General features: G+C 38.9%; 1 protein-coding gene across 1 annotated transcript in view; it reads left to right on the top strand.

The window, feature by feature from the left end:
* The window catches only part of LOC149540031 (DExH-box ATP-dependent RNA helicase DExH1-like), a 130,124-nt gene that overhangs the window by 74,264 nt on the left and 43,159 nt on the right, over window positions 1–12,701 (top strand). The window contains 2 exon segments of the mRNA XM_089801217.1: window positions 5,845–6,048; window positions 6,190–6,345. Coding sequence (XP_089657343.1) covers window positions 5,845–6,048; window positions 6,190–6,345 — 360 coding nt within the window.

Here is a 12,701-nt window from a genome sequence, read left to right as displayed (position 1 = left end):
GCAAAGTCCTCTTGTGTTGACTTATAGACGATTAGAGAAGGGATGGGAACGATGAAGTTGAGTTATTTACATCTTCTATCAGATCGTGACCATCTTCTTAGACTGGTCAGAGCTTATTTAGATGCCTTGAGAAGGAAGGAGGGAATTGACAAGTTTTCTTGCAAGCTTGAAGATACTCAAGTTTCTCGAGTAAATATTCCCTTGGCATTACAGGACGGGAAGAGACATGGGCATGAGCACGACATGGAGCTGAGCTTAGTTTCATCTTGCACGCCTGACACTCAGCTTTCTACAGTAGACGGACCATATGTGATTGCTGATAATGTTACGCGTTCATCTTGCATTCACATCCAGGATACAAGGGCAATGGCAGAGAGGTATGTGGAGTTAGTTGGTCACATTACTCAGGTAAGGAGTTTGCTTGAGTTACCAACTGTCTCTTGTTTATGGATATGGACTCGAGAACGTTTCAGCAGCATTTGGGATTCGGTTAACTGGAGATCTTTTAATGGTAGCAGTAATTGTTTGGGTGCTATCATGGATTTGATTAACAGAATACACGGTGTTGTCTTTCCTTGTGCCAGCAGCTCATCCGATGTTGGTATTAGTTTTTATACACCGGTGTTGGGTTTGGTTCATATATACAGACGACCCTTCTTGCTGAAAGGTGTTGAAGATTTTTCATATTTGGTAGTGTGTACAGATGAGTCCCAGGATCGTTTTGGCCTTGATGACATCCAGGAGGATGAAGTGGACAGTTTTGAAGATTCAGCTTCCTTGACAAATTCTTTGGGTACGGGGGAGTTAGATAGTAGTACTACAGATTGTGACACTCTGGATGTGGATATGAGTTTTGGAGATGATTCGCGAGATATGGATGATAATATTGAGGATACTCCTTTAGACAGAGCACCAGAAGAGGCTTGTAGGAGACAATTCAGCCAGAGCCATCAGGTGACTAGCTAGTTGAAAGTTAGTGAGCGAGACATTGCTATCACTTGTGAGCATTTTGATACTGCTCGTCAATTGTTGGCCGTTACTGGTTGGGGAACTTCTATGACAGATGAGTCCAGTGGTGGTTACTTTTCTTTGGCAGAGATTCATGCCTTGCGTGAAGCTGTACGGATTTTGAAACAGGATTACTTACGATTGGTAGCCGATCGTGATCACTTGATTGAGTGGGGAAGTACAGCCTATGAGGCACTCTTGGATCGCGAAGAGGAGGTGAGTGAGCTTTCCCAGGAGCTCATAGTGACTACTGAGGCTTTAGAGGACACTCAGCGAGATCTACAGAAGTCGCAGTTTCAGTTAAAGGAGGTGACCGTGGAGTTGGAGCGTTGGCGGTCAAAACCAGCCCCAGACCCAGTTCATTTGTCTATTGAGGTGGATGGTGGTGAGTACACTCCTGCAGTTGCTACTGAGGAGCATGTTGTTGGGATTGACACACATGTTCAGGATTTGGAAGTAGCTGGGCCTAATAAGTTCGAGATACTAGTGGGATCAAGTCTCCAGATCGATTATTCTCAGGCAGATGGCAGTGTGGTACAGTTGAGTATGCCACCCTTACAGGAGGATCAGTTGTGGTGTGCAGGGGAGTATGTTGATGCTTCCTCGTATAAATTTTACTGCACAGAAGCATTCATGGAGTATTTGTTGGATAGTGCACGTAGGATTCGCATAAAGTGACAGAAGGTGTTCTCATCCAAGATACTAGTGTTATTCATGGATTGGTTGAGAAGATTATAGGGGTCCTTTCTACTATGCTACCTCACAGGGATCTCGAGGAGAGGTCTGTTGGGGATCCTAATCAGCCTACAGCTACTTGGAGTTTGAGATTGGAGCCATCTATTATTTTTCGTTCAGTGATGATGAGCTAGCAGCGGAGTTTGGGGGTTCTTACTGGCATTATACGGTGGGATACGCTCATCATTTTTCTTTTGACCTAGAGATAGAAGATTTGATTTCATGCAGGTGTAGATCAGCTCCAGTTTCTTACCACCCATTATGGGATGGATTGGCACCGTCTTTTGAAAATAGAATTAGTAGTTGCAAACTGCACAGCCTGCAGTATCGACACACCCGGAGCGGTTTATCAGAGAGTGGTTTTGATGGTAGTGACTCAGGTACCTATTATTGTTGTATCTACAGTGCAGCTGGGTGTAGGTGTCAATTAGACAGGGACTTGAGTCTTGATAGAGTCGTTGTTTCAGTTGGCTTGAGTTCTACAGAAAGGTTTCCTCCACCATCATCTACGATTGGTTTTCAGATGATCTCATCAGAATTGTCAGTTGTTTGGATATTGAGTACAGTTTCTCAGCTATTGGTATTGATGATTTCTCCACGGGAGTATGATGAGGATTGGGATGATATACAGATTTACATTTGGGATCCAGGCATACTGATTGGTTTATGGTTCAACCATTGCTTGGGGACAAGCAATTTCAGGAAGGGCGGACTGTCATGTCCCCAATTTTCGGAGGCAGTCTGATTAATTAATTTGATTAACTTGGTTGTCCAAAATAATGAATATTTTATGAGGACGACTAATTAATCATTTTAATCAAATGAATAAGTGATATTAAGTTAATTACTTATAAAGTTATCAAATAAATAAATATTAAAAGGTAACTTTATATTTAATTAATTTAATAAAGTGACTTGGATTATAAAAATATTTAATAAAGTCACTTAAGAGATAAAATCAGAAATGTTCTAGAAGTCTCTGGAGAAGATGGAGAGAAAAGAATAAATAGGCACCTCGGGCCTCCATTCGAATCAAGCAGTTGTTTATCTCTCTTTTGTTATCAGATTGTGATTCAATCACAGGTGCATTGTGGAACCTAGGGTTTCTACAATTGTCACAATCGGCCATTGAGAACGATAACTCTCAATCGGTACGCAATTTTGAGGATGTGAAATATCATCCGAATTATTGTAGATTGGAGGTGACATTCAGTCATTTCATCAGGGCAATTATCTGTGGCTCAAGGCCAATTTTATGGTTTTGCATCACTATTCATTGAAGGATCAGCAAGGATAGAGTTAGTCGACGTTTTCACAAATTATTGCAGAATTGAAAAGAATTCGGAAGGAATTAACCTCAAATAAGGATTCGATTCAGATTCTCAATACGAGGGCAAAAATTGAAGTTTTATGGTGTTCGTATTGGGAACAAGTTTCAGTCATTTCATAGAGGCCTTAGGAGGGTTCGATTTTCTGAAGAAGGGTTTATATCACTCAACTAGGCGATTATCAAGTTTGTGGAAGTAGTAGCAGACAGGTAGCATGTTTCAATCACGCTCCATATTCACACACGACTCAGGGCACACGTTTTCTTATATCAGGCGGATCAAATCTTAACTGTCGGGCTCCAATCACAAGTGGTGGATCATATTTACTTGCACACAATACCCCGCGGCAGCGATAAATCTGAATGAGGATTCATCGGCTCTGAGTATTATATAGCAAACCCGACGGATTGACCAAGCTAGAAACAACAGTCAATTCCGGTAGACGGAATTAGGAATTTCCAAATTGCGAAGGGCAGGGCCACGTCCATTAGCGGTGTTACAAACATTTCCCAATATCAAGCCGATGGCGGGGACGAATTAATTAATTCAGGTGTCGTTTCAGAAGCCGTTTTTAAATATATAAAATCGCACAGGATTTGCAGGCGGCGAACCCTTCTTGAACCATAACGTCACGGGCGGAAGACTTGAAGTTTCATTAATTAAAAATCGTGAGTTGGGTGTCGTCGAGCGGCTACAGCATAGGGACGGGTCTGTGGGTTTCACGTCATAGCAGGAGCACTTCCGAAACACGGCCAATTTCCACAGTCAGCAGATTAAATTCGCGACCTCCATTAGAAATTGAGAACAAACCCGTGTTCGAACAGCGCGTTGGATTTCGTCGGACAAGCGTGCGGAGGAAATTACAGCATCTAACATTAGCAAAGGATTCGGAAGATTGCAAGGTCATTTAGGGATTTATGACTCAGTAGTTCCGGCATTCCCTTCTCAGACGCGATTCAGTATTCCAGTGAATATTAATAAAGGAACTTGGTGACGACTTGGCTCACGGGACTTGATATTTACTTCAATTTATGGTCCATCTACTGAAGATCAAATTGTTCATCGGCAGCAGTAATACAAGGTTCTGAAACTTTCGAGCAAACTCTTGGCGATTCAGTGTCTCATATTTGTAATAAATGATGAAGATATTATAAACTGCCTATTCTATGTGTTTGCCATTTTTTCCTTCGAGATCAGAATAGCACAGATTAAAAAGAGCTTAAATTCTCTAGTGTAATATCAGTAGCAATATCAATTTAATTAGCAAGGGTTTTCTCAGAAGGTCATTTCAGTGGTATCATAGCTTGACAGCGAAGTGTTTGACGAAATGTCTAGCCGTTGAAATAGTATGACTTTGGTACTGGAAGAAGATATAACCTGCAGGGGTTATTTCAGTGGTATCAGAGCTTGTTGGCTAACTGTTTGACGAAACGTCAACTCCTGAAGTTTTTAAGATTTTGGTATTAAAATGAGGCAATAACCTGTCGGGGTTATTTCATTGAGTCTGGTGAGTTTGGGCATCAGACTTGTCAATGAGTGTGGTGCCAAAACACACTGGTAACTCATCTTCCTTTTTAAACACAGTGAATACTTGTCCAAGAAAAAACCCTATGAATACTTGGTGAGTTAGTAAACTATGATCTAAAATTACTGCGAATAATCTGCATATACCTGCACATTAACATCGCAAATATTTGCATTAGAAAATTCCTGAGAGAAACTACTACCTCTCATTACTGTGTCTCACCTGTTGCCTGGGGGAATTGACTTATTGCCCTTGGACTGTGGAACTCTGACCTTTAACTTACGTAGCTTGTTGAAAGTGAAGGGACTGCAATTTATTTATCTGGTGTCTATCCTATGTGTAGGTATAATTCTGATGTCCTTGCTTTCATAATTATATTAGAACTATTGACTATGCCATGTTACATTTGCAAGCATAGACAGTGGACCTGGTCTATAACTTTGTCTTAATATTTGTTTTTGTGGGTCATTTCTCATTAGATTAGGCCTCATGTTTGTTCATTTGTTACATTTTTCTGGAGATCACCCCTGAATCACATGACAAACTATTACAATTTCAAAAGATCAAAACAGTTCCTAATTCTGGTCCTGGGGTAGATATATATTATTGATTCCACTGACATAAGATTATTTTCGAATACGTAAACAATGCCATTTCAAGAAAAACAGGTAGACATTGTGGAGTTGCATTATAAATACAGCAACAAGGGCTTAAATATCAGTTATTATTGCATGTTGTAGTGTCGTTAATGAAGAACATTGATGTCTTTTCCTAGTACAGCTGATTAAGCTGGTCAAAGACTGAGATGACAAAGAAAAGGGCACACAGAAGATATGGAAGTTAAATGTGGCAAATGCATATGCTGTTCTGCAATACTTCGATGGATAGGGCACTCATAAACTATTGTTCTGGGCCTTACATTTTTTCCATGCTCTTTAATGTGTATGGACATCCAACCGGATTTCTTTCCTTGGTTGAATCTGATTTTTGATATGTCCCATTAATACACATTCGCATACAACAAATTTCTACATTAGCTACATAAATTCTTGTAAAGCATTGACACACCCATTTATTGATACCCATAGTTCATCACACTGTTTTTCACATGGATACACTGACAGAAAATAACTTTATAATTTTATCACATATTAATGGTATCCAGCTGGCTTTATTTAATGTTTTGGTATTGTTTATAATAAATGTGATGACTTTCTGTAGATATTTATTTTATTGTTGCACTACCAGATTGATGAACCAGATCTGAAGGGTGTTAGTCATGTAATAGTAGATGAAATCCATGAACGAGGAATGAATGAAGACTTCTTAATAATAATCTTGCGAGACCTTCTTCCTCGTCGTCCTGATCTACGGGTTATTTTAATGAGTGCAACTATCAATGCAGAACTATTCTCGAAGTATTTTGGAAATGCACCAATGATTCATATACCAGTATGTTGCAAATCTCTCACTCTTATTTGCAATTTGATTTTATTGTATCCATATGATCTTTGTTGTGGTGCCGGCTTATTTGCTTTTTGTGCGATGTGTTTATAAACCTTGCAAAATGCTAATGTGGTCTTTTTGCACTAGGGTTTTACTTTTCCTGTCAAAGACCTGTTCTTAGAAGATATATTAGAAAGAACAAGCTATGCCATTGAATCAGAATCAAAAAGCTCCCAATCTGGTTTCACTAGGAGAAGAAAACAACCAGATCAGCAGAGAGATCCTTTGACTATGTTGTTTGAGGCAAGTTCATCTTTTACTTGTTTGGTATACCCTTGAAAATTTGAGTTTCGGTATAGCTTTGATTGTTGGGAAGCACAACCTGTATTGATTGAGTGTCAGAAGTGGAGTGCAGTTTAATAAATATACTATTGTGGCAATTGGAGTTTGCATTTTTCCTAATCTGTTTTCTGGTATTCCTACTAGTATAAGTTGAAGAACAACTAATAATGTAGATGTCTCAAGCTGCTTTTTCCTACCAATTAAGCTTGCACTATTTACTTTTTTCATCCTACAGTGATATGGTGATTGTTTACCCTTTAGCTGGGTTATTTGTATAAAAATATAACTAGTTTGTATTTCTCTCAGTGAAGCTGATATGTAGCGCTTGGAAATATGTGTGCCAAAAAAGTAGTTAAAACTCTGTTAAAGAAACATCAAAAGTATACAGAACGGGCCTTAGTAATATGTTTAGGTCATCAAATGCATAGTCACAAAAGTCAAATGTTGTATGCCTGCATAGAAAGTAACGTGAAGTTTGTAGTGAATATCTTACATGGACAGGTTTATGGATTTATTCATACGTTGGTGGAATATGTAGCAACATTAAAAGTCTATCAAAGGTATGCAGAACATGTCTTAGTAATATGTTTAGGTCATCAAGTGCATGATCACAAAACTCAAATATAGTATGCCTGCATAGAAAGTAATGTGAAGTTTGTAGTGATGTTTGATTTTTTTGATTATTTTTCCTGAAAAGTAAGGTATGTAGCAAAGGGCTAACATTGTTTTAGATTGATTTAGTGCCAATTTCTGAAAAAAAAAAATCTTGAATGAGTTTTAGATTGACTTGCTATAGTGACACAATTGTCACTATCAGTCCATTCATTGGTATTCTGCATAAATTATTTTTCAGATGGTTAAAGCTATCCTTGTTTCCCCTCTGTAATTTGCTCGGGCATCTTTATATCCAATACCAAAGCTATTCTTATTTCTTGATGCATAATTTATGGGGTCCTTATGTATACTTTTGAGAGTTGATGTGGAAGCAATTATACAATATTTCTTGCTTTTAAGTGCTACACGAGCACAAAGATTTTTCTGTTCCAAGTTTTAACAATGGTTTGTTCCAAGTTTTATCAACAATAAATCCAATTGACACAACACCTGAAACATACTATAACTTGCATACGACCTAATTTAAATTTTGCGAATCATTTAAAAATAGATGTAAAGCATCAGTAATGTAGGGAATGAGTAAGCACACACAAAACTACAAAGTTCCATGATCTAGAGAAATATTCTTGATTCCCATATTTAGCCATTTTTGCCTATTTCTTCCGGAGGCCAAAACATTTGCATCCGGGCTTGAATTAGATGTTATTTTGAACTTGCACTATTTCTGGAGGGCTTCACATGTATGCAATTAAATCTAAATTTTGATTCCTTTAATCCATTCAATTCACCCCTGTAAAATAGCTTCATTTATGAGACCCTGAATGCGCTGAATCAAATCCAAAATTTGCCTCATCCACCAACAACAATTCCAAGATGTCTCATACTATTCCAAAGCCTATATAAGCAGGACACAAGTAGGCCACTCTCAGAGGCATCTTTATATACAGATTTGATGAAGAACTTTACTACTGGCTTCTTGGCAATATAAATGACATGTTTTCAGGGATTCATGTTCTCCGGGATACATTCTCAATGATCCTTTTCAATCGGATGCTTAAGCGGTTTATCCATGTTGGGATAGGTGATACTAGTGTTGAAATGGATTTCGGTCCATTATTTCTTCTCATTACATGGACACAGTTGAGGTGGAATTTTCATTGTGAGTGAGCACAGGCATCATCTAGAGCAGTGAGGTTGCAAGTGTGTGGTGAGATGACAGAGAATAAACTTTTGTTTCTTAACCATAATTAGAAATTGCTGTTAAGAAGGCTCAGTTAATTTCAATTGGTATCTTAATATAAAACAGAGGAATAAATTTCAAATAGTTGTTCCTGGACACCACTCATGGAGACTGTGTTCCAATACTATCAGGTTCTTTTAGATAGGCTGCTTTTTGTGATGGGATCACATTGCATTTGTAAAAACATTAGTTGATAGCTGATTTTACACGTACTGGTGGATTAGAAGAGCCTTCAAAGTTTCTACCGCTGAAGATATGTTTTGAAGGAGGTTCTTTCCTATTGAGTAGGTATGCAATTAGCAGATGAGAAAGAGGCCTATCTTCTCAGATCTCTCCACAACCCAAGTTGTCATCTTCAAGCTAGAGAATTGAGTTATAAAGGTCAAGACTCAAAATAATATCTTTGAGGCATTGAGCAAGTGGATAAGCTCAATAATATATTGCTTTAGGTGATAGGCTCACAATATAATCAAAGAAAAATTAAGTAATATCTAGTCTTTCAATGATACTCTCTATTTCGACATATTGTTTGCAGTTGAAAATGTTGGACTTGACAACTACTTGGCAGGCCTAGATTTTTCAGAAACTCAGGACTGAAGGTGAAAAAATTGAAGAAATGTCCTTGCAGTATAATTGGCAAATTTATCAAGCCTTATAGAAAGGATAAAAACAACCTTAGACTAAGTGCTAGGTTAAGATTAAAAGAGAGCTTGACAATTGTCCACATTAAAATGATTGAGAAAACATGTGCTAAATAAAGCTTAATTTGATAAAAGATATAAAGCACCTAAATTTTGCTTAAGTGAATAAAGTAATAAATATCTATTTACATTTTATATGATTAATTAAATAACAACCTAATTACTCCAAAAAGATGCCTTACGTTTAGAAGTCTATTGGGTACCATATATGCAGACTTGGTTGATCACTATTTGAATTACATTTACTACTTCTAGTTCCGTCACTACTTCCTCAAATATGTGACACGATGCCTTTGCATTTTTTATTTTAGTTGGGAAATCAACTGATATCAAAAAGACCAGGTACCTCCCTTAACCCCACTAAGAAGTAGAGTCTCTAATAACTGCCAATTGTCTGTCTGTTAGATGAAATGGTCAGAACCCTTTGCTCCATTTTCATTCAGAATCCCCAGATCTTTTGGTGTACCTTGTTGCCATGGTGCTCCCCCCTGTACTCCACTCTCAACTACTGCTCTCTGACCTCCCATATCATTATGCTTTACGACATTCTTGGGCAGCCACCTCTTCACTCCACTCCACCTCCCTACTGCCACTTGTTCACCTACTCCAGTATTATTGAGGCCATCCAATCCTTGAGATGCAACAAAGCAGTAGATGAAAAGGGTTTCCAGGCTGAACTTTTCAAACTTGGTGCTTCGGTTCCTGAATCTTACCTTCCTACACTCTTTAATAGAGTGGTTTGCACTGGGTTTCCTGAGTCCTAATCTAGACATGTGGTTTACCCTATTCACAAGTCTGGACTTGCTTTTGATCCGGGTAACTATAGAACTATTATGATCGGACATACTTTTACCAAACTATATTCCACTGCTCTGAACTCCATGTTATCTAGTGAGCTTGATAGAAGAGGCTGTAGAGCTAAAGGGCAAGCTAGTTTTTGGGCAAACTATTAGACTATGGATCATGTTTTCACACTGCGGGCTATCATTGAGGAGCCCAAGAACCACTCTTAGAAGGTCTATTGTTGTTTTGTGGACTTCCGTAAGGCTTTCTATTCTGTTCCCAGGTTAGCTTTATTTCAAAGATTTAATGAGATTGGGATCTTAGATTTGTTACAGACTGCTTTTATGAGGCTTTATGAGAGGGTAACTGGTAGGCTCAGGACTCCAGAGGGCTTTTTTGTTCCGATTCATAGCACCATTGGGGTGAAGCAGGGCTGTCCTCTTTCTCCTACACTGTTTGGCTTGTATATTGATGAGTTGGAGGATTTCCTTGTGAACTCCTCTCAACCGGGAGATGGTTGCTATTTGCATCAGGTTTTGATCTCCATTCTCCTTTTTGCCGATGATGTGGCTCTCTTGGCCTCTTCTCTCGATAGCTTATCGAGACTCCTTGATAGTCTGGCCTCTTTTTGTGATCAATGACAACTTGTGGTCAATTTGTCTAAGACTCGGGTTATGGTCTTTAACTGTTTAAAGACCTCTCATCTTCATTTCTTCTTTCAGGGTCAAGAGTTTGAGATTACTTCCTCTTATATGTATCTCGGTGTGAAGTTTTGGGGGCTGTGCTTTAGCTTGAGATTAGCTATTTAGTCCAGAGTTAGTAAGGGCATGGGTTCCCTGGCTCTTCTGGAGAGACAGTGTTCCAAACATCACTTCCAGGATACCTCGTCGAAGTTGTCTTTTTTATACTCCTTGGTTCATCCGACAGTTTTCTATGGCTCTGTGGTTTGGGGGCCTTCTCTTATTGCTTCTGATTGGGCTTCTGTAGAGAGGGTACATTGATGCTATGACGTATCATAAGATGCCATAGACTCACCCCTTATAGCATTGTATTAGCTGAGTTTGGAGCAAATCCTCTCAAACTTGTTGCCATTTTCAATTTGATTTGGTTTCTTCATCGGCTTCATGGTTTTATGGAGTCGGATGTTGATCGTCGCAAATACTCTCATCTAGCATATTGTTCTTCTGTTGAGATTATGAGATCTGACACCTCTACTAGATCTCGTTGCTGGTACGCATAAGCCACCTCTCTGTTGGGTTTGATTGGTATTGAGATAGATCATCTTCCTCCTTACCAGTTTTCACTTGATGCTCCTCCTCATCTTCTCCCCTCACGTCAGGAGTTGAATGAGCATGTCAGATAGGATATCTATGGACAATACATTACCATTACCTGGAGTAATCCCCTGGGAGCTCTACGACCTAGGATGGCCTTCTATCCTGAGCATTTTCTTGTGATTTAGGATGGTATTATTGTTCGCCCTGCTTATCTCTATCGGCATTGGAATCATGCCTTACGGTTTTCTTTAGGCTCATTCAAGGTTGGCTCTCACTGGCTTAGGGCTTAGACCAATCACCATATGGATTAGGCGGATCGGATTTGTCAGTTGTGTACTTTGGCAGAGGTTGAGACTGAGATCCACTTCATTTTTCGATGCCCTCTTTACTATGAGATCAGAGGGGATATTTAATTGCCTTTTCAGAGACTGTTCTTCTCTCTCGATGTTATTTAGCTATATTGATCAGCGATGTCTTGCATTTATCTTTAGGAGGCCACCCATCTTCGAGAGATTACTCTACAGTCTTCTGTACCTCAGTGGCATACTTCAAACTAGCTCATTTCTGCCTTTTTCTCTCCCTTATCTCCTCCACAAGTTTTGAAAAGGCCTTCTAGCACTTCTCATTCTAGATCGATTAAACACTGCACCACTCTCTCCAAGCAGCGACAGTCTTGTAGAGGTTCTACAGAGCATTCTAAGACCGTGGATCGTTCACGGGTTTACCCCTCTATTGCTGATTTCTTTCTGACAAGGATCCATAGTCTTTACCTTGTCTTCTTTCTTGTTTTGTTTCTGGCTTTTGTTTCTTCTCTGTCACCGTTTGCTGCTTATGCTTTGGCCGGCTCTTCTGTTTGTATGCTTAGTCCCATAAATCTGGTTGGTTTTTCGTGGACATTAATATTATTATCTTTATCTACTAGCAGGAGTTTTGCCTCATTTCGCAATAATGTTCCAATCAACTCATGATGACTTGGTGCCTTGAAACACTAATTTAACATGGTCAATGCTTTGGCCAACTGCTTTCAATATGGACTTGAAGCAACACTAAACAAAATATTGTCGTAGTTACAAATTCATGCTCATGCCAACTTTGCCTTGTGTTGAATTCTTTATGCTATACAATACCTTCCAATGAAGCTTGTGCACTAGGAATGTTATGTGGAAAAAGAAACCTAGAAATATGGTAGCCCACACTTCTTGATCGTCGTATTTTTGGTCCATTGGAAGAAGTGAACATGTATTTCCTAGGACTCTCTAGAGGTAAAAACTGGGATTGGGGATGCCGTTGCTTCAACAATTCTCGTTTTCTTTGCTTTCCTTTGGTCATCTGCTATAATGAGTTCTTTCACGTTCTTCTCAACCTCTGGACTAGCTACCATACCTGGCATAATATCAGCAAAGGATTTGGCAAGGTGATGTTTGAGCTGACTTATGCCTTCATTCGTACTCTTAGTGCAATGGATACAAATAACATCTCCTTGTGCTAAATCTTGTTTTCCATGCTTTAACCAAGGATTGTTTGGTTTTTTGCTGTTTCTTCTATTTTCGGAAGCCACATTTGTTTAGAAAAATGAAACCTAGCAAGATGAGGACAGCATAAAATAAGCAGTTTGTAGCCTAATCTTTAAAACAAACTGCTGCATAAAGGTTTTGAAAGATCAATAAGTTGTCCTACCAAGACAATAAACATGTTTATTGA

This window comes from Cupressus sempervirens, chromosome 9 (assembly GCF_028749045.1).
Source record: "Cupressus sempervirens isolate cs-2001-9-10 chromosome 9, ASM2874904v1, whole genome shotgun sequence".
NCBI classification, from domain to species: Eukaryota; Viridiplantae; Streptophyta; class Pinopsida; order Cupressales; family Cupressaceae; genus Cupressus; species Cupressus sempervirens.
This window is presented reverse-complemented; position numbering and strand designations above follow the sequence as displayed.